General features: G+C 38.1%; 1 protein-coding gene across 2 annotated transcripts; it reads left to right on the forward strand.

Annotated features, from left to right (window-relative positions):
- Nucleotides 1-10809: 10809 nt before the first annotated feature.
- On the forward strand, nucleotides 10810-18532 carry LOC122744240 (major allergen I polypeptide chain 1-like). 2 transcript variants are annotated; one of them, XM_043989677.1, is made up of 3 exons: nucleotides 10810-10897; nucleotides 11119-11306; nucleotides 18386-18532. In XM_043989677.1, exons 1-3 carry the CDS (start codon nucleotides 10810-10812, stop codon nucleotides 18488-18490), a joined length of 381 nt encoding a protein of 126 aa, XP_043845612.1. In that variant the 3' UTR covers nucleotides 18491-18532. The 2 variants fall into 2 exon arrangements, with proteins under 2 accessions (XP_043845612.1, XP_043845613.1); XM_043989678.1 differs by lacking the exon at nucleotides 18386-18532 and adding an exon at nucleotides 16513-16696.
- The last annotated feature ends 4737 nt before the right edge of the window (nucleotides 18533-23269 follow it).

Raw genomic sequence — 23269 nt, forward strand, 5'->3', positions numbered from 1 at the left:
TAATCTCATTGAACTGGGAGAGACATTGGAAGGGCATGAAGCAAGACTAGAGAAGGTACCATATCAATGAGAGTTGCTTGGTAAATTGGCAAGTCCTATTTGTGTTGAGTTTCTGTCAAGTATATGAGTTCCATAGCATCTCATTAAGGAGAAATTACATGTGCATCAGTATTGGCTTCTTAAGATCTGAACAGATCCTTTGTCTTATATATTGAGGTCAGCCTTGATGCTTTGAGGGCACTTTTGTACCTGAATAATAGTAGTTAGCAGAAATAAATTATAATTGCCAATAGGAGACTCTTTGACAATGAACCCATTATCTTATCCATAAGGTAAAATTCTTGTCCTTGAAGTAGCCTTGTAATCCTTGAAATATTCAGAATTATATGTATAGAGCTCAGTTTCAAATATTGATCTATTCAACTTTTATTTAAATTTCCATTTTCTTTGGCTCAGAGGACTTTTAAATAGAGGGCTAGATTCTTTGCTTGGTGTGGATGGGATGGTTATATGGTCAATGGAGATAGGCTAGAGCTATTCAGCTCTTATTTAAACTTCATTTTCTTTGGCTCAGAGGACTTTCAAATGTGGGAAGATAATACATGTTTCCTCTCTGAACTATATTCTCATTTTCTCTGTCCAGGGAAAGACAGAATCAAAATAAGTAATGGAAGATTGAAACTCTGAGCAGATATTGAAAGAATACCTAGCTGCTCTTAATGAATTAAAGTCACAAAGAAGCAGCATGATTTCATTAAGAAAAGGACATATCAGGTTAACTTAATTTAAAAAAATATTTTATTCTGAATTTAAGAAATAAAACAACCATTTCTATAATGTAGTAGAATAGAAAAAAGATAATTGTATATGAAACTGTAAATCTATTATGTACAACTTGCTATTCCTTTTAAATATATAATAAAGTTATCATGTAACTTTCTTTTTCCCCTTTTTTCTTCCCTCTCCTCCTCCTCACATAGAGGTGGCTACCATTAGACACAAGTGTGTGTGTGTGTGTGTGTGTGTGTGTGTGTGTGTGTATTTAAGACCATTTCATATATACTTCTATTTATCAGTCCTTTCTCCAGATGCAGATAGTGCCTTCCTTCATATGTCCTTTGTAGTTAATTTGGGTATTTATAGTAGTCAAAATGCCTTAGTCACTCAAAGTTGTTCTTAAAGCAATATTGTTGTTACTGTACACAATATTTTCTTGGTTCTGCTCATTTTGCTCTTTATTATTTTGTGCAAGTTTATCCATGTTTTTCTAAGATCATCTAGCTTTTAATTTCTTATAGCATAGTGGAATTCTATCACAATCATATACCACAACTTGTTCAGCTATTTCCCAGTTGATGGGCATTCCCACAATTTCCAGTTCTTTTCCACCACAAAGAGAGCTGCTATAAATATTTTAGAACATATAGGTTCCTTCCCTTTTCCCCTAATCATCTTGGGAAACAGGCCTAAATAGTGATATTGCTGGGTCAAAGGGTATAGGCAGTTTAATAACTCTTTGGGCATAATTCCAGATTGCTCTCCAAAATGGTTGGATAACTTCTCAGATCCACCTATAGTGAATTAGTGTCCCAATTTTTCCACATCCCCTCCAACATTTGTCACTTTCACATTCAATCATTTTAGATAATCTGATAGGTGTAAAATGATACCTCAAATTTCTTTTAATTTACATTTCTCCAATCAATCATGATATAGAGCATTTCTTCATATGAACATAAATTCTTTTGATTTCTTCATCAGAAAACTGCCTGTCATACCCTTTGACCATTTATCAATTGGGGAATGACTCATATTCTTATATGTTTGAAAAAGTTCTTTATATATTTGAGATATGATGCCTTTATCTGAGAATCTGTCTATAAAATCTCTCCCCCCCACCATTTTCTGTTTTCCTTCTGATATTGGCTACATTTGTTTTATTTGTACAAAACATTTTTAACTTAATGTAATCAAAATTACCCATTTTATACCTCACACTGCTATCTCTTGTTTATTCATAAATTGTTTCTCTCTCCATAAGTCTGATAAGTAATATATTCCATGTTCTTTGAATTTTCTTATAATATCTTTCTTTATACCTAGGTCATGAATCCATTTTGATTTTATCTTGGTAAGTAATGTATTTCCTTTTTGATATTATTACTAGATTGGTAGATCAGGAGAATGTTGTAGATAGCATATCTAGATTTGAGCCAACAATTTGTCAAAGTCTCCTATGCTATCCATGTGGACTTGCCTATGTGCTCATGATGGTATAGTTAGAGACAGGCTGGAAGATGTTAGAGTATCAGAAAGCAGTACAGTCAAGCTCCTGCCACCTAAACTCCTCTTAGAAAATGAACCATACTGAATCCTGTTGGAGAAATAAAGACAAAATCACCATGAGTCATTTGTCCAGCCTATCTGCAGAGGGAGACAGACAGATGGGTCTGTGGAAGGGATCTGACCAGGAACATCACATGCAAAGCACTCTAGTATGCAGGGAGAAACTGCACACTAGAGCACGTGGAGGTCCTAGACACATAACAGGGCCCTTTGAAGGGGATAGATGACAACTGGTAGCTTTGATACTTACTACCCAGTTTTAAGTTACAGACTACTTTAGGAACACTGAAAACTTTCAGGTTCCTAGCCTAAGATGTCCCTGAGATCCTAGAACAAGACAACTCTCTATCCTCCAAGAAAGTAAAAAGAACCAACCTGACCTTTCCTCTGGAAGTACACAGAGCCTGGCCCTAATGTCAAGTCCAAAGTTAGAAAATATGTTAGAAGCATAAGTTAATGAGCAAACGAAAAAATTCTGCCATAAAAATGATTATGCTTATTACAATTCTCAATACATAAACCTAGAAGATAAAAATGACACCAAAAATATCCACAATCAAAGCCTTAAAGAATAACACAATGTGGGTATAAATTCAACTAGAATTCCTAGAAGAGATTAAATAAAAGATTTAAAAAGGGTTAAAATGTTGTTGTCAATGAAATGAGTGCAGTGGAAGAGAAAAATGGAAAAGAAATTAGTTATGGGAGAAAAATATTAAAAAGGGAATGAACAATTTAGCACAAGAAGTACAAAACCTTTCCTAAACAAGAAACTCCCTGAAAATTAGAATGAACTAAATAGAAACCAATGCCTCCATGAGACAACAAAAAATACTAAAACAAAGTCAAAAGACTAAAAAAAAGAGAAAATGTAAGGTGTCTCAAAGCAAAAATAACTAACCTGGAAAATAGAATGAGGAGAAAAAAAATTATTCGATTACCTGGATCAAAACAAAACCTAGGCATCATATTGGAGGAAATCTTAAAGGAAACTCTTCAGATCTCTTAGAACCAGAAGACAAAATGGAAATAGAAAGAACTCACAAGTTAGATACCTTGTGAAAAAAAACTCCCAAATGGAAACATATCCCCAAATCTAAAACTTTCGGGTTAAAGAAAAAAATTCTGTAAGTAGCCAGGAAGAAAGAATTCAAGTACTGAAAAGTCACAATCAGGTTCATGCATGATTTAGCAGCCACTACAATGATGGAGTGGAGAGTTTGGAATGTGATATTCCAGAAGGCAAAAATATAGGTTTACATTCAAAATAACTTATTCAACAAAGCTGAGTGTATATCTTCAGAGGGAAAAAATGGATCTTTATTGAAATAGAGGATTTCCAAGCAATCATGATGAAAAGACCAGAGTTGTGTAAAAACTTTGAAGTACAAACCTAGAAATTAAGAGAAACATGGAAAGATAAACATGAATAAATAATGATAAAGGATTAAATAAGGATAAACTGCTTACATTCAAATATTGGAAGATGATAGAAATATCTCTTCTCCCTAGCATCATTACAGATGATAAAGGAAATAATATTCAATTATCAAGCACTTTTTTTCCTTTTTCACCTATCAACACTACTTGTACCCTCTTCTTACTATTCTTCCTACTGTTGAGGAGTCATTTTCAACTCCTCATTATCTCTCACCTCTCATATCCAGTTTGTTGCCAAGACCAGCCAATTTCACCTTTGCAACATCTCTTAAATATGTCCCCTTCTCTCTGATACTGTAATTACTCTGGTTCATGTCCTTATCACCTCATATCTGGACCATTGTAATAGCTAGCTAGTGGATCTGCCTGTCTCAAGTTTCTCCCCACTCTAATCTATTCTCCATTCAATCACCAAAGTGATTTTCTTACAGTGCAGGTCCAGATCATGTCACCTCTCTATAATAGAGTGGCTCTCTATAGCCTGGAGGATTAAATGTAAAATCCTCTTTTTCATTTAAAATTCCTCAATTTGGAATTCAAAGTCTTTAATGGCCTAGCTCCCTCCTACCTTTCCAGTCTCTTTACACATTACTCCCCAAGTTATACTATTGAACCAGTGATACTGGCCTCCTTGTTTTTTCATGAATAACATGCTCTCTCTCAACTCAGAATTTTCTCTGGCTGTTTCCCATGCCTAGAATGCTCTCCCTTTTCATCTCTTCTTACTATCTTTGTTAATACCTCTAAGATAAGTCAGCAAGAAATGCTTCTCTTCAAACCCATTAGAATAGAGAGTTGACAAAGAATCCCACTGAACTCAGTTTAGATCAGGTTAGCTTATAGATCTCTTAGAGTTGTAAGAGCAGAGTGAAAAAAAAATCACCCTATCCCACTTAACCCAGACACATTTATCAGGTGAAAACACATCTAAATTGTTCATTAAGTGTTAACAAGGGCTGAACACCCACCTAAGTACAATGTGTGGGACAATTATGGATTTGAGTCAGATTAAACTCTGAGGATGGAACATGAAAGATACCTAGCCTCCCCCCCAATAGCTAGCCTCTCACTTTGCCTAAAAGTTAATTGCTTGTCAAATTCTCACTGTCTCCTTTAAGTTTTATTGTTGAGATAATGGACTTGGGACAGTTCTGTAAACTTTGGGGATGGAGTCTGGGAGATATCCAGTCCCCCAGTAAGTTTTATTACTTGTCACAGTCCTACCAATTAGCACTATTTACTTTACTTCTTCTTAGTTCCCACATGCCAGCTACACCTTGGTTTATGGCCTGTAATAAAAATCGTGTGTCCGAATAGTCGGCTTACTTCTCTCACATGTTAAAACCCCAGTCCCTGTCATGATTAATTGCAGTCAGATAAGGGAGTGATTTCTGCCTCCCTCTTTCTTTGACATTCCTCAGACTTGTACCCCTTCCCCTTCTCCCCTTTGTTCTTGGACATGTCTCCATACATGGATCACGAGCTGGGTACACATCTTGGGTGAGACAGGATTGGATGTTAGATTGTGAGCTCATCTACCCTAGGTGTACGTGGGGACAGTCATTTTCAAGATTACTATAAAAACCTAGAGGACTGGGCATGTCTTTTCAAGACTTCAATGTGTAATTGGGTTTTGCCCATCCTCATGAGGATGTAATAAATCTGTCTCTGCTTGACTTGGTGGTCTCCTTGAGTTATTTGGGTAAACTGATGCAGTTTGTCTCAAACATACAACAAGAAATTTGTTCATATTGGCTAAGAGGCTTGGAGATACACTCTGGGACCTGTATAAAGCCATCAAGCTAGTTAGAATCAGGAGATTTGAGCATCTGTAAGCTTAGGGCGAAAGCTTCCATCTGAGCCCCTGAGGAAGAATCATTTGGGAGGGATGGGTGAAGAGAGCACATTAGCTTTGGCTTAACCTTTTCCTCCCCTATATCCATAGACAGAGGATAACTTTGTGAACTTCAAAGAGTCTGGAGGATTTTAGACTTCCCATCTTCAATTGATATTCTAGCATTGTCCTTGGTATTGCAGTGACTGGAGATAGTCTGCACTGGGAACTGATAATAGACTGAATGTGACAAGGAAAGGTGGATTCAAGGCTTTACAAGGAGCCCATGCAGAAAAAGTACAACATGCCCAAAGGAAATATCTTGATGAGTTCAGAAAAAGGACTTCCAAGAGCTGTTGCGTCATCCCTTTCCCACATATGTTCTCTAAGCTTTAGTCCATTTTCCCCTGGACTTTGTATGGACGGGTGTGTCACAAAGTTTTTTTGCTTTTTTTGTGGGGGGGGTGAAGTTTTTATACCTAGTGTTATTACTATATCACATTTAATAAATATCCCTTTCTAAAAGCTAATTAAGATTGTAATTGAAAGCAACTAATAATCATGGTGGAGGGGGAAAAGTACATTGGAAGGGTTTAAGAATCAACTCCCCTTTCTTCAGCTGCCCCAAAGGGAAACAGCCTTTAAATAGAGTCTTATGGGGTAGGTAGGTGGTGCAGTAGATAAAACACTGGCCCTGGATTCAGAACGACCTGAGTTCAAATCCGACCTCAGACACTTGACACTTAACTAGCTGTGTGACCCTGGGCAAGTCACTTAACCCTCATTGCCCTGAAAAAAAAATAGTCTATGATTATTTTATTCCCACAAAGATATATGTCTTACTCTAAATTATCTGCTACTTAATGACAAAATCTTATCAATCTATCTAATTCACTAAATCTATAGGTAACCTAGACTTAAGAGAATATCTATGTTGGTTTGGCTGAGCTGTTAGGGCTAGTTTTTCCTAAAGAAAGTAGTCTAATCTACAATCAAACTAAAAATAAATCAAAGTATTCAATACTAACTGATTTAAAGGATGTTCCTTTTCTTTTCTTTTCTTTTTTTTGCGGGGCAATGAGGGTTAAGTGACTTGCCCAGGGTCACACAGCTAGTATGTGTCAAGTGTCTGAGGTCGGATTTGAACTCAGGTCCTCCTGAATCCAGGGCTTGTGCTTTGTTCACTGTGCCACCTAGTTGCCCCAGGGCATTTCTTTTCACAATGACAAACACATTGACTGAGAACTGACTGATCCTGACCTGGTTTCCATTTTCCCACCAATGAGTTGCCTGGGGCTGACCAGACTTTGTCAATTCCAGATTCTGATTATTTTCTAGATCTCCCAAACTCTCCCCAAGTTTTCTTTATGTACATTTCTCTTTTATGTAAAACAGCTTACCTTATGAAACTATTCTGATACTTAACCTCCCAAAAGGTAATCTCATTTCTCAGCTTGTTACATAAATGAATTTAGCTGGTGAAACCAATGAGGTAATTAACCTTTCCAAAGGAAGTCCCTTCACTCTCTCTGTTTTTGTACCCTACATAAACTTTTTCCAGCCATACTCTTTGGGTACTAATGATGGAGGAGGTTAAAAGGGTTAACAGATAACCTATCAATAGTATCTAAAAGGGGTTAACAGAAAACCCTAAGACCCAAGCTCTGATTTAGATCTGAGCTCTAAGAGGGATTCAGACCCCAATTAATGGATAACCCAAGACCTTGGGCCCTCATCAAAGACAGGGCCTAGATTCTTGTTAATTGTTACCTTGAGGTCTAGCTCCTATTAATTACCCCCATTGATTACCACTCATAACAAGACCATTAAAAGGCAGGTTATAGAGGCCTTAATAATAACAAAAACATAGAGACAGGCCATAGAAATTCTAATTAATAAATGTTAAACTAGGCTTGAAAATGAAAAATACAGGGACAATCTGACCGTGGCAAGTTGAGGTAATGTGCAGAAAAGGCCAAATTTGTCTCCAGATTCACCTTATGACATGTAAACCCCCAAAACACACCTCCACAGAAAAAGGTACCCACCTCAGGGCTTGGCTTAGGACCCCAGGAAGTCCAAATTAGGATAAGCCCTCCCCTGTACCTCCCTAAGGTGGAGATTATTATAATAAGACTGATAATAAGTTTATCCATACTATAAATATGGCTGTCTTTTCTTTCCCTATTTGAGAGACACGTCCATGATGCTCTCCCTGTGTTCACTTACAGTATTGCAATAAAATTTGGGAAACTTGAGTGTGGTAAAATTTGGGAAAATAATGTGGGACTGTCTACAAATCCCTGTGGGAGTCTAGTCCAGGTCCACTGTGTATTTTAGTCACTGAGTCTTATAATTCTTTGGGATGACTCACAATCAATTTGATCAATTAATTCCAACCCATATCACTCCTAGCACTTGTTATGGTGGTATCACAAGTTGCAACTTCTCTGTCCTGATTAAAGACCTTAATTTTGTTATATTGATTGTTTTTTTAAAATTAATTTTCAGCTTGACAACAACATTGACAGAGACAGGGAAGTCATGAGAGAGAGACATTTTAGAAGGTAAAGATGAGTTCCTATTTCACAGAATCTTGAGAGTTGGAAAGCACCACAAAAGTACTCTATTCTAATCCATACCTACTTGGAAATTCCTTTACAACACTCCTGAAAAAGATTCACCCATTTTTTGGACTGTTCTAATTGTTAAGAAGGGTTCCCGCCTCTGCCCTTTTATATACAGTATACGCCTTTTCCTCTGTAACTCTTGAACTTTGTTTCTAGTTTTGCCCTTTCTGGCCAAGAAAATCAAGTCTAATTTTTCTTTCATATGATAGTCTTTTAAATACATGAAGACAACCATTTTACCCCCTCTTCTTCTTCTTTATTCCCTTTCTTCTCCAGGTTAAACACCCATCACTTAACCCTCATTACTCCACAAAAAAGATAAAAACGAAAGAAAAGAAAAAGAAAAAAAGAAAAAGAAAAGGAATGCCCTTTAAACCAGTTAGTATTTTTTACTTTGATTTATTTTTAGTTTGATTATAGATTCAGCTACTTTCTTTAGGAAAAGCTAGTCCTAACAGATCAGCCAAACCAACATAGATATTTTCTTAAGTCTAGGTTACCTATAGATTTAGTGAATTAGATAGATTGATAAGAGTTTGCCATTAAGTAGCGGATAATTTAGAGTAAGGCATGTATCTTTTTGGGAATAAAATTATCGTAGGATTATAAGACTCTATTTAAAGGCTTTTTCCCTTTGGGGCAGTTGAAGAAAGGGGGGATGATTCTTGAACACTTCCAATGTCCTTTATCCCCTCTTCTTCTTCTTTACTCCCTTTTTTCTCCAGGTTAAACATCCATAGTTCCTTCACCTGATCCTCAAATAGTGCTTTTAACATATTGATCATGGTATCTTCCTTTCACTCTGTAATGGGTGTAGTGGGACATGGGACCTCAAGAAACTTAAGATACTGTAACCCCTAAGGAATCCTTAAACATTAGACATTAAAACCCAAGTGAAAAATAGCTCTGCTTCCCACCTCAGGAATGCAGTGTGGCCAAGCATGTGAGATTTAAAATTGGATACTAGAGTATTAACCTCCCCTTTCTAACCTTTCTCTTATTTATCTCCCAGACTAGTAAATGGAAGAAGCTTCTGATCTCTAGTTAGAGCTTTTATTGTTTGGAAATTACAAGGTGATGTTGATTAGAGGGATAGGAAAGTAGAAATATAAAACAAATAGTCTTAAGTCTAAGTTTAGTCTATATTCTGTATAAAACTCACCAAAAACCCAAAGCCACCTTTGAGGGGGAGAGCCGAGTCAAGCATGTGCTGTTATGGCGAGCCAGGCTGAGTCCAACCTCCGTCAGTGTCTCTGTGTGCAGCGCCAGTCATCGGACAAGGAGAGCAGAAAAAAAAGACTTCACTTCCGTTCTCTCCTTGCCTTTTAAGCTCGCACCCCAGAAGTGGAGTGCCTAACAGACGGAGGTAGAGTGCGTACCATTTGTCACGGTCTCCTCCCCGAAAGTGTGGTCCTTCAAAAACCGGTGTCTTTCCTTTATCGCTAACTGACTGTCAAAAACTTTTTTACCACAAGCACAAGCATGAAGACCTTGGTACACACTCATAATGTCTGCAAGAAACAAAGAGGATATGCAAAATATGGATGGGTACTGCATATCTTATTGATAGCCCATTATTCAAACTCCAGGCACCCCCTCCCAGTTGTTTTGCATTCAACTCCCAGTTGTTTTGTAATCTCCTTACTCAGCTCTCAACTTTCTTTGTGAACATAAAGGAATCAGTTTTTTTCTTACTCAGAGAGACCACCTCCATCATGACCCTATCTCCCAGCTATGCATTTCTCTCTCTTAATACATCTTTTTATTTTACAAGATTTGCTGCGAGCTTCCAATTCTTTGGGTGAGTTATCCCTCCTGAACCAGGATGGAATTCCTCCTAGAACATGAAGCTCCCCCCACAACAATTCTTCATTCCCTACCTCATTTTTAGTGGAGCTCACCTTCAGGTTAGTGAAGTAATTCTGTTTTTCATGGTCTTTGTGATCTCACTTTCTAGATCCTATTTAATTTCTCTCTCCTAGTTGCTTTTCTCACTCTCTGGAAGGGCTTATCTTTCTTCAGTTGTAGGGCAGACAGGACCCCTCCCCTGGCTATCTTAGCCAATGTCTCATATTCATGCTTCTCAACAGGCAGTCAGGGAAATATACAACACCCTTCCCCTTCCATGGTTGTTTTCATTGTAGAGATGGCAGAGGGAGGGATGTACAAGCAAGGTAGAGGCATCTGTCCTTTAATAGGTATGGGTTAGATCCAGGGTAGAGATCTTTCCATTGAAAAGCCATTGAGCCAAAGCCCCCACATCTGAATGCTCAGTCACTTTCTTTCACAGTGTATCCCCCTTCATTAGAGTAGGAAAAATTAGTTAGCCCTCAGGGAGCTCAGCCAGAGATGTTGACTGAATCATTTATCTGTTTGCTAATCTCTGAGTGGTTTCCATAGCCTAGTCATGTGCTTAATCATTGTTTTTCTAGTGTCCATAGCCTCAAGGATATCCTGAAACTGCATCTTTAGAGAGGGGAGGGGATTGATCTGAAGCCTCAGGGGCCTACCTTGTAGGACCACACATGGGCTATGCAGGTATATATGGTCCCAGACAGGATGGGACATACTTATACCTGCACCATGAAGTCAGCAACAATCTTCATGCTACTCAGTGGCATTGCCATGCTGTTGCAGTTCTCTGTGGGTAGGTGCTCAGGGGAACATATTTCCCAAGCAGCACCTGCTCCCAAGACAGAGAAATACTTGGCAAGTGGGACTGACAGATGTGTGTGTGTGTGTGTGTAAGGTAGGGCCCTATCATACTGGGGTCCAGTATATTTGGCTTGAGATTAATCCTAGTAATGATGGCTGAATTGTGGTCAGACCCTCTCAGGAGACTAATTAGTAGTTTGTTATCCTTTCCAGACTGTAAAATATGCCCAGCTGTGACAGAGGATGTCTTTGCATTTATTAGAGGCACACCTGATCAATATATGGATGTAGTAGAGAAACAAACAAATAATCAAGCACTTATAGACAATGCCAGAAAGCTGAAAACCTGTATTGATTCAAAGCTGACAATAGAAGACAAGGATGCTGCTGTCAACTTGATGGTAATTCTGATTCTATATGTGTGTGAGATTGTATGTGCATATGTGCATCTATCTAAAGCTTAAAATTCTTTCTGGATTCTTCTGAAGCCCAGACACTGGCTTAGTAAGGGCTTCATGCAATTGTTTTTGGGGGGGGGCGGGGCAATGAGGGTTAAGTGACTTGCTAGGGTCACACAGCTAGTAAGTGTCAAGTGTTGGAGGCTGCATCTGAACTCAGGTCCTCCTGAATCCAGGGCTGGTGCTTTATCCACTGTGCCACCTAGCTGCCTCCTGCTTCATGCAATTTTTGTAATTGCAGAGAGTCATCCACTGTCTTGTGGTTCAGTTCTGCCACCCCCCCGCCCCCAGTTTCAGAGGAGGAAATAATATAGTATGAAGGATGAAATACAATCCAGTGGGATTTGTTCATTTCTCTACCCAGAAGTGCTATATAATTCAATTCAATAAACATTTACTAAGTACCTACTATATGTAGGGGCCAAATTTAATATGGGGAGAGGTAATTGGGTGGCTCACCATAATATTAGGGTTCAGAAAATAATGAGGGACCTCTAGGTCCAAAGTTTCCTCTCTTCCAAACTGCCTTTCGTTATTTCTCCCAGGCTAATAAGAAAGGAGATTAACAGCCTCTTTTCCACAAACAAATTAAGTTTTATTAATGGGAATAAAATATACAATAAAGGTGAAGTTAATAAAGCCAGGGACAAGGGAATAGGGAAAGAGAAAAATGGATAAGCTCCTTGGCTCTAGCAAAGATTGATTCAATCCCCAATCCCTTCCAGCTCAGCTAATTCCAAGAGCTGGCCTTGTTTCTATTAACTCACCACCTGGGGTCCGTAGCTTCTATGGGAGTCAGCTGTGCAGCCCCTCTCCAGTCCGCTTGGAAGTTCACCAACAGGAAAGCGAGCTCCTAGCCTCAGCGTTCTCTTTTCTCCTTTTTCTCTCCCTCCTCCAAAAGGGAGGTCCTTCAAGTTGCATGACTTAGATTGGTCCCCCTGTTGATGTCAGCAGTATACATCACTCAGGCTAGGTCAGGTGTGGCCTATATCAAGTCATCCCAAGTAGGTACTTAGTCGGTTTCTCAAACAATACTAAATCCGGTGGGACCCCTGGGTGTCTGACAAATTCCATTATTTTATCACATATATAATAGCTAGACACCAATGAAACAAAATAAAAAATGCCTGTTTCTGCCATCAAGGAGCGTACATTGTAATTGCTGTGAAGGATTCATTATGTCCTCAAGTATGACACAAGTAGACAGTGATGAGGGTTAAGGAGAGGTCTAGATTAAGTTGGAAATTTGAAGATGGAAATTTGAGATGGGAAAGCTTGCTTTCATTTGTCAAGAGGTGGGAGAGGTCCTCTCAGGCCTTATGTTGGAGGAACCTTTCTTTCTTTCTTTCTTTCTTTCTTTCTTTCTTTCTTTCTTTCTTTCTTTCTTTCTTTCTTTCTTTCTTTCTTTCTTTCTTTCTTTCTTTCTTTCTTTCTTTCTTTCTTTCTTTCTTTCTTTCTTCCTTCCTTCCTTCCTTTTCTTTCTTTTTTTTGAGGGGCAATGAGGGTTAAGTGACTTGTCCAGGGTCACACAGCTAGTAAGTGTCAAGTGTCTGAGGCCAGATTTGAACACAAGTCCTTCTGAATCCAGGGCCAGTGATTTATCCACTGGGCCACCTAGCTGCCTGGGGGGTATTTCAATGGACAGAGTTTGAAGGAGTTATTTCAAGGGTGTATGAAGGTACAGAGATGAGGATGGTGATAATGCTAATGATATTAATTTACATTTATATAGTATTTAAAGGTCCACAAAGTACTTTACATAAATTACTTTATTTGTGTTAGGTTGAGGCACGACAAGGAGGATGGAGAATAGTTCAGTTTTGTTGGAATATAGACTATAAGACAAAGAGTGGTATAAGATTTGAATGGTTAGATTGGAACCAGACTATGGTAAACTATGAATGCCAGAGTCAGAAGCTTAAAATTATTTAGTAGGGTATTAGGAGACATTGAGGGTTTTTCAGTAAAGGAGACATGCATGAGAAAAAATTTTAGGTGTTGGTATGATGAATTGGAGAGGGGATAGCCTAAGCCTAAATCCTGCTAGAAAGCAATTACAATCATCTAGATGAGGAGAAATGAGGCCCTGATCTGAACTGGTTGCTGTAGGAGTGTGGAGGAATGTTTGGATGAGAAAGATGTTGAAGAGATAGAAATGATAATACTTGTCATATGATCAAATGTGTATATGAAAGAGAAGGAAGATTCAAAGATTCCACTCAATTAAAAAACAACAACAACAACCAAACAAACAAAGATGTATTAAGTTACTACAAAGGGGAGGGCATTGTAGGCTCTCAGGCTATAAAGAAAAGAAAAAGTTCCTGCCTTCAAGGGGTGATATTCTACAGGGGTGGGGTGGGGATGGGTGGGATGGGAATGGGGACTTCAACTTTCAGTATAGCTGAATGTTTCAAAGGAAAGAGTGTTAGATATAGTTAGAGGTCCTGAGTTTGAATCCTGGCTCTGTCTCTTACTACATATGTGACCAGGTGAGTCAATTAGGATCTATGGGCTTCAGTTTCCTGATATTTAAAATGAAGTTTGCACTAGATAATCTCAGAGTCCCTTTCTACCTCTGAATCTATGATCTTCTGACCTTATATATACAGATAAGTAGTTTGCAGTTCAGTCATTTCAGTGGTGTCCAATTCTTCATAACTCCATTTGATTTGAACTTGGGAAGATGAATCTTCCTGATTATTCCAAACCCAGTGCTCTATCCATCAAGTGACTGACTGCTTCTAACCTTAACCCTAATTCCAAGGGTGAGAACAAAGAAAGGTCATTGGATTTGACGATAAGGAAATGACTTTGAAGAGAGAATTTTAGCAGAGTGATTTGACAGAAAGACCAAAGAAAAAGTAAGACTAATTCTAACTAACTACAGAAACAGAGAAGCCCATTCACTATTTCTCTACTGTTGGTGCAACTGAGTTAGACCCGTTTTCCCTTAATATAACTCTAAGAATCTTCTCTATTCTCTATTGCTATCAATATTATTGCATCTTCCTCGTGTCACAGACCTGTAACCTTGGAGTCACTTTTGCCTCTTCCCTCAATCTCCCTCTGTACTTTGCCTACTCAGTCACCAGTTGCTTCAATTCTTCCTTTGCTTTATTTCCTCAATTTCTCTCCCATCTATACTCTACTTTTCATTCCTATTGTCTTTATTTTGTCTGGGTCTATGTCAACTGATGTCTCTCTGCCTCTAGTTCTCAATCCCTCTGAGTCTATCTTTTTTTCTTTTTATTTGTGATACATAATTATATTTTATACATGTATCAAACATAGATATATATACACATATATGACATATATAATGTAAATTTTCTACATTATTACATTTAGATATACCTAGATATATTTTAATACATATAATTTAGTATTTTAAATATTAAAATAACTGTTTTATAAATAATGTATACATGTTAATTTATATAAATAATATATATGACAAATTTATCTAAATATAATTACTATGTAAATAAGACCTAAGTAACTCATATATGCACAACATATATATTTATGTGTATATAAATACATATATACCTCTTAAACGCTTCCAAGCACACTCCTCCACCACTTAAAAAAACCTTTTTTCCCAGATTAAACATTTTAATTTAGATTTTTCTGTTTCAATCTTTTTTTTTCTTTTCTTTTTTTTTTTTTTTGGCAGGGCAATGAGGGTTAAGTGACTTGCCCAGGGTCACACAGCTAGTGAGTGTCAAGTGTCTGAGGCCAGATTTGAACTCAGGTCCTCCTGAATCCAGGGCTGGTGCTTTATGCACTATGCTACCTAGCTGGCCCCTGTTTCAATCTCTATCCTTCCTTCCCTCCCTCCCCATCCCTTCTCCCTGAGGTGCAAACAATCCGATATAGGTTATACATATATGATCATGCAAAGCATAATCATATTTGTCACTTAATGAAAGAATATGAAAAATAGCATGCTTCAATCTGTTCCATCAATAACAATTCTTTCTTTGGAGGTAGATAGTATGTTTCATCAATATTCTTTTGGGATTGTCTTGGATTAATGTATTGTTGAAAATAGTCAAGTCATTCACAGTTTTTCATCAAACAATATTGTTCTCTCTGTGTACAGTGTTCTCTTGGTTCTGCTCACTTCCCAATACATCATTTCATACATGTATTTCCAGGCTTTTTTGAAGTCATCCTGTTTGTCATTTCTTACTGCACAGTAATATTCCATAATCATCATATACCACAGTTTGTTTAGCCATTCCCAATTGATGGACATTCCTTTGATTTCCAATTCTTAGCCACCACAAAAAGAGCTGCTATAAATATTTTTGTACAAATAGGTCTTTTTTCTCTTTTAGGGGATGTCTTTGGGATATAAACCAAGTAATGGTATTGCTGGATCAAAGGGTATGCACAATTCTATAGCCCTTTGGGCATAATTCCAAATTGCTCTCCAGAATGGTTGGATCTTTTCACAACTCTACCAACAGTGGATTGGTGTCCCAGTTTTCCCACAATCCCTCCGACAACCAATATTTTCCATTTTTGTTATATTTGCCACTCTAATAGGTATAAGGTGATATCTCAGAATTGTTTTAATTTGCATTTCTCTGATCAATAATGATCTAGAGTATTTTTTCATATGATTATTGATAATTTTGATTTCTGATACAAGGGAGAGGATTTTAGGGAAGGTAGTGATTTATAAGTAAAACAATTGTGGGAAAAGTGAGGATGGAGGGCAAATGGGAAGGATTAACAGGTGAAAAATAGCATGGAGAGAAATAAATAGTTAGTCATCATAACTCTAAATGTGAATGGGACACACTCACCCATTATATGGAAGCAGATAGCAGAAGGAATTAAAAACCTCTTAGTCTATTTTGCACAGCATGACCAGAGTCCTTTTCCTTAAACAAAATGTCATTATGTTATTTTTCGACTCAAGAACCTCCATTAACTCTCCAAAGGTTTATTTTATTCCTTAATAAAATCTGACTTTTTAATTCTTTCCTCCCCATTTTCTTCTTCTAATATCTAGGAGCATTGTTCTTCCTATACCATATTCTTTTTATTTGACAATTTTTTTTGCAACTTTTCTCATTAGTAATGTTTGTATTGTTCCCTGATACCTCATAAATAGTTGGTTTTCTCTTTGCAGAAGAAAATAAACTCCAGTATATTTTGTAAATGGGGACTATGAAGCATGTCAAACGATTGAATGTTATCCTGAATCTTCACACTTGGCAACTAACCTATGAAGATGCTTAGCCTCTGAATCACTAGTGCTTCCCTTTACCTTGGTGCAGAATGACAGCTGACATAAGAATCTTTTCAATAAACTCCCTGCAATTCAAATGTGGATGTGTATTTTCTCTTAGCCAGAAATGGGACATCCTAGGGGAATTAAAAAATTGGGGCTATCCCAGCTATAGTGATTGAAGGCTGCTGTCACATCTAATTCATAACTTAATAGTCAGGGACCAGACAGCCTCTAATATACAACTGCAGTCATCACTGCAAATAAATGGAAAGATACACGGAAGACAGAATCATGGATGCATATACATTTCTCTGTCTTTTTCTGTGCTACTTGTTGGTTTACATTTTTCTGCTTTCTCTGAATTTATTTGGTTTCTTCTCCCTGGCCCCCAACCCCATCACTTCTTTGAAGGTCCAAGGATTCCCAACTCTAGCTTGGTCATTCCTTAGAGCATTGGAGAATCCCTCAGTGGTCTTTTTTGAGGGGGGGCGGTATGGGGGTTAAGTGACTTGCCCTGCGTCACACAGCTAGTGTCAAGTGTCTGAGGTCAGTTTTGAACTCAGGTACTCCTGACTCCAGGGCCGGTGCTCTATCCACTGTGCCACCTAGCGGCCCCCAGTAGTCCTTTACTAATGAATGCTCTTTAGGGGGTGGCTAGACACTTGACACTAGCTGTGTGACCCTGGGCAAGTCACTTAACCCCCATTGCCCCACCAAAAATAACCCCCAAACCCCCCCCAAACAAACTAATGAATGCTCTCCCTTCTGGGTCCTACAGAGCCCCTCGAGCCATCCCCTTCTTTCACTATCTCTGGATCCCAGAGATTTTCTTATTTCTCCCCTGCTTTGCTGGCACCACAGGCTCTTCCATCTGGGTTCCTTTCTCCCAGGACAGTTTCCTAGCTTCTCTCCTTCTCCTTTATTCCCTGAAACAAAATCGGAGCTCTTTTGAGGGGTTCTAGATCATTTTCTGTTTATAGATACTGGGTAACAGTGGCAAAAAAAACAAACACAAGGAAATTACAATGGAAGGCAATGTTGCCTGCTGTATAGAAAGCTAGACTTGGAGTCAGGAAAGTCTATCTTCAGAACCTACCCCTATTAAGGTGAGATGGAATTAGGGTCAAATTGATCATGAGTCATCCCAAGAGAATTACAAGACTCAGTGACTCAGTTTCCCAAGTTTTATTGCAATACTGTGAGTGAACACTGGGAGAGAACCAGAAAAGTGGAACGGTATCTCTCAAATAAGGAAAGAAAAGATAGTTACATTTATTGTATGGATAAATTGATTATCAGTCTCATTATAATAATCTCCACCTTAAGGAGGGACAGGGGAGGGCTTATCTTAATTTGGAGTTCCTGGGGTCCTAAGCCAACCCCCAAAGTGGGTACCTTTTTCTGTGGAGGTGTGTTTTTGGGGTTTACATGTCATAAGGTGAATCTGGGGACAAATTTGACCTTTTCTACGCATGTCTCTTTCTGGTTCCCATGGCTAGTTTCAAAATATCTTCATCTATCATTTATTCTTAGTTTGAATTTCTATAGCCTGTCAATGTATCGTTGTTATAGTCTAAGGTCTTCATGGCCTCTCTCCCTCTGTTTCCGTTATGGGTACTGCTTTATGTGGGTAAGAGAACTTAGTATCCTGACTTGTAACTTATCCATTAACTGGGGTCTGAATCCCTTTTAGGGCTCATATCTGAATTAAAGCTAGGGTCTTAGGTTTTTCTATTAATCCCTTTTTGCCTCCTACATCACTCTTATATAGGGGGAAGAGAGTGAACCCTGGACAGAGAAAGTCTTCAGCTATCTGGACAAAAGGATCTGTCTCCATCCAAGCTTTGGTAGAACACAGCAAGCTTCCCCACCCTAGATTAAATTCCTTGAGTATTTGGGTGGGGTCTGATCAAGATGAGGAGTTAATACAATCTTGTTCAGTAATGTCCTCCATGAAAAAGGGACTTTTAAAAAAAATAATAAACATTTTTATTTATAGTTTTGAGTTCCAAATTTTTCCCTTCCTCACTCCCTCCCCTCACCCCTCCCTGAGGCATTAAGCAATCATATATGGATTATACATGTGCAATTATGTAAAACATTACCATATTAGTAATTTTGTACAATAACACTTAAAGAAAAAAATGAAAGTGAAAAATAGTATGCTTTGGTCTGAGTTCAATCAATATCAGTTCTTTTTCTGGAGGTAGATAGTATGTTTCATCATTAGTCCTTTGAGATTGTTTTAGATCATTGTATTGCTGAGAATAGTTAAATCATTCACAGTTCTTCATCAAACAATATTGTTGTCTCTGTGCACAATGTTCTCTTGGTTCTGCTCACTTCACTATATATCAATTCATACAAGTATTTTTTTTTTTTTTAGGCAGTTGGGTTTGCGACTTGCCCAGGGTCACACAGCTAGCAAATGTCAAGTGTCTGAGGCCAGATTTGAACTCAGGTCCTCCCTAATCCAGGGCTGGTGCTCTATCCACTGCACCACCTAGCTGCCCCAGTTCATACAAGTCTTTCCAGGCCTTTCTGAAATGATCCTGCTTGTTATTTCTTATAACACAATAATATACCATCACCATCATATACCACAGCTTATTTAGCCATTCCTGAATTGATGGGCATTCCTTTGATTTCCAATTCTTAGCCACAACAAAAAGAGGTTCTCTAAATATTTTTGTACAAATAGGTGAAAAGAGACTTTTTAAAATGAGGAATTTAGAAGAAGGGGAGAACCTCTGTATTTCCTCAAGATATTGCTATTAATAATAATTTCTTACAGGAGCTAAGAGCCCAGCCCTACTAAGATCTGATCCCTTGGTTTTCTGTTCTAGGATTTCATGGCTCCTTTTCCCTTGAGATCACACTCATTTCATCTCTCACCCATTCAGGCTTCCCATCCCCCTGCCAGTTCCTCACTTAAAAAAAAATCACAGAGGTGCATAGAGCATGGACCAGTTGTCCCAGCACACCTGGGTATACCTGGCCTATTTTTTATATAAGATTATGAAGTAAAAACTGTTTTATTTCACCAGAATTTGGCACACTTCTATCAAAAGTCCTTTTGGGTTACTTACTTTTAGTCAACTATGAGCTATCTAATGAACCTGGAAAATCCAACTATAATTTTATAGGTGAGTCTGGAAGATGGATAAGTCAGGACAAACAGTATCAGATGCAAAATTATGATTTTTAACATGTTAGTAGGTAGCAAAGAACTAAGAAACACCATCATTATTCACATAGAAACACACATATAAATGGAGTCACATATAGATATATTCATCACTTCATCAGTTTTTTTTTCCAATCCTTAGGGATGGGGACGGGACCTATGATTTCATTGGTATATGGATTTCTTGGGTCAGGAAACTCTACTAATGCATGTTGGCATCTTTGAAATTTTAGAGATAATTACCTAGGGCACAAGTTCAGTAGCTTTTTTAGGACCACACAGTCAAGTATATGTTAGAGGAAGGACTTGAAGTTAAGTCTTTCTGACTTTAAGATCAGCTCACCATCCACTATGATAAATTGTCTCTCATTCCATAGTTACCACAAATTTGTGGGAAAGGGGGCTAGGGAAAGGTCAGGGAAATCTCAGAGAAGTGGAGATATCACATTATTGCTTTAGTATCTATTTCCTAAGGCTGGGTCTCTGTTGCTCTCTCATATATACATATACACATGTGTGTTATTAATTTTGTACTGACTATAAGCTATAAAGAATTAATTGTGATCTGAGGTTTTTATGACCCCATCTTTTGGCTAGAATTAAAAAAAAAACCCAGTGTGCACACTGGCCTGGGGCTCAGGTGCCATGCTTCCACAATGGTGCGGTGCTCCACTCATTGGTTGTAGCCATCCCCCTGGCACTGGCAGCTCATGTTATCGCCACTCACCAACATCTACATGGGCCTGGCAAAATTATAATGACTGGAAGCCCAGTGAGGGCCGTCATGTGACTGTCAGTCATGGCTGCCAGCCAATTATCTTGGGGCTGTGTGTGGAGAGCCTGGGGAATTCTGGGAAGGAGAAGGGAGGAGTTTTGCCATTTTGGCATGGAGCTGGAAAAAGACAGGATGCAGCTTTGTGTTCTTCTGAGCCCTGGGCAGTGGTATGTGATTCAGGTTGTATTGTTTCCCTTCCCCCATTCTTTTTTTTTTCCTTTCCCTTAATTCTACTAATTTTGCTTGTGTTTTTAAGTTTGTTCTTGTTTGTTCTTTGTTCTCTGTTCTGTTTTTGAAAGAGGCTGTTAATCTCCTTCCTTGCCCCAATATTGCAGCAAGCTGCCTAACTAACACTGCTCAATTAAAATTTGGCCCCTACAAAGCTAATAAAATTAGAATTAATTATGTGTGTGCATGTGTGTGTATATACTTCCACTTCCTGGTTTTCTCTCTACCACCCTTATTCAGGAAATAACCTCTCCTCCTTTGAGGTACATGTAATCCACATATACCACCCAATTACAATCATGGCAGTTCTTCTCTACAGACTTCCAGTATACTTTTCTTCTTTCCTTAATGAATTCAGCACCTGACTCACAATAATCTTTCTCTTCTTCCCAACCCCTGTCCTCATGCTAGTGGACTTTAATATACATATTGATAATTTCTCTGACACCATAACTTTCCAGTTCATAAACTCATTTATTTATTTATCTATCTGTTTATTTATTTATTTATTCATTCATCTATCTATCTATCTATCTATCTATCTATCTGCAGGGCAATGGGGGTTAAGTGACTTGCCCAGGGTCACACAGCTAGGAAATGTCAAGTGTCTGAAGCTGGATTTGAACTCAGGTCTTCCTGAACCCAGGGCCAGTGCTTTATTCACTGTACCACCTAGCTGCCCCCAACTTATTTATTTTTCATGACCTATTCTTTCACTCCACCTCAGGCACAAATGAAGATGGTCATAACCTTAATCTTTCTATCACCCACAAATGTGTCACCTTCATGTTCAAGAATCCCACAACTGCTTTATTTGGTTACATGTAAAGGGATTTCAATTATTGATCCATGGTTCATACATTCACTCAATATTAAACAAACATTTATGAAGTACTATAAACACTGTACTCTGCTAGAGCCTGAAGAAGATACAAAGGTGAGTAAGACTTGGTCACTACCCACATGGAGCTTCCAATCTTGTATGGGAAGATAAAGCATATAGAGATGAAACATCATACAAATTAGAATGTAAGTGCTTAACAGGAGTATCAGATGCTATGGCATCAGGTATGGGGAAGTTATTTCTAGTTGGATGGTGGATTGAAGGAATAGAAGGAAAAAAGAGATAACTAAAACCAAATGTTATCTACCTAGAATTGCAGCACTTTAGACTACCATTTCCAAATGCTTTCTTTTTCTCTAGTTGTCCTGTAGTTCCTCAAATTAAGCATATCTAAGAAAACATTACTCCTTTTGACTTTCCTATTTTTTTCCAGAGGTAGTCTTCCCAATCATTGTGCTGTTTATTTATTTTTAATTTTTTTGGTGAGGCAATTGGGGTTAAGTGACCTGCCCAGGGTCCCACAGCTAGTAAGTGTTAAGTGTCTGAGGCTGGATTTGAACTCAGGTACTCCTGAATCCAGGGCCAGTGCTCTATCCACTGAGCCACCTAGCTGCCCCTCATTGTGCTGTTTTTGACTCCAACGTCTCCCCAGTCACCTATGCTAGCCTAATCCTCTCACTTCGCTGTCTATAGATAAAACTATCTATATCTGAGATATCTCTCCCAACTATCAATTCCTTTTAATTTCTATTACAATCATTTTTGCATAGGTCTGGATGGTTGCAATAGATTCCTAACTTTCTCTCTCCAATACTTTGCTTAACCATAGCTAAATTAAGCATCCTTACAGATAGATTAGATCATATCACTTCTTTTCACAAAATCATTCAATATCTCCCTATAATTTACTGACTAAAAGGTCAACTGCCTTAATCTAACATTCAAAACTTTCCATAATCTGGTGCCACCTTATTCAAGTTTAGTTCATCCATCTCTCCTCCATATGCTAATATTCTCTAGCCACATGATACTACTTTTTACTCCCTTACTAAACCGTTGTCCTTTTTACATCAAGACTTTCTCCATTGTGGTTACAATATGTTATTAATGGGGATGGACTTGATTTGATTTGACTTGATGGATTTGATTTCAAACTAACTATTCTTTTGGAAAATGATAATACTGTGCCCACTGGTCATGCCTCAGAGAACAGTGGGCCCAATATTTCATTTGCTTGGATTGTGGAGATAGTTTACTGCTGTTAACAGGGCAGGAGCTTCCTGTTTCAAAACCCACCAAATAAAGGGGAAGGGAAACAACATTATTGTTCCTCAGATTTGATGTGGAGAGTGGAAGGCAGTAAATATCTCTGAAGGCATTTGAGGAATAGTCATATAGAGCAAGAAGGAACATGACCAGGAACATGGGACCTGAGCAGATGTGGAGTAGTGGGATGTATTTCAGAATAATATTCTAAAAGTGATGCTCTTTCTGGGCCTTCTCTCTCTCTCTCTCTCTCTCTCAAATCGTAAAAGTATTTTATTATTTTCCAGTTACATGTAAAGATAGTTTTCAACATTTGTTTTTATAAAATTTTGAGTTCCAAAATTTTCTCTCTCCT

This window comes from Dromiciops gliroides, chromosome 2 (genome assembly GCF_019393635.1).
Source record: "Dromiciops gliroides isolate mDroGli1 chromosome 2, mDroGli1.pri, whole genome shotgun sequence".
Lineage (NCBI taxonomy): Eukaryota > Metazoa > Chordata > Mammalia > Microbiotheria > Microbiotheriidae > Dromiciops > Dromiciops gliroides.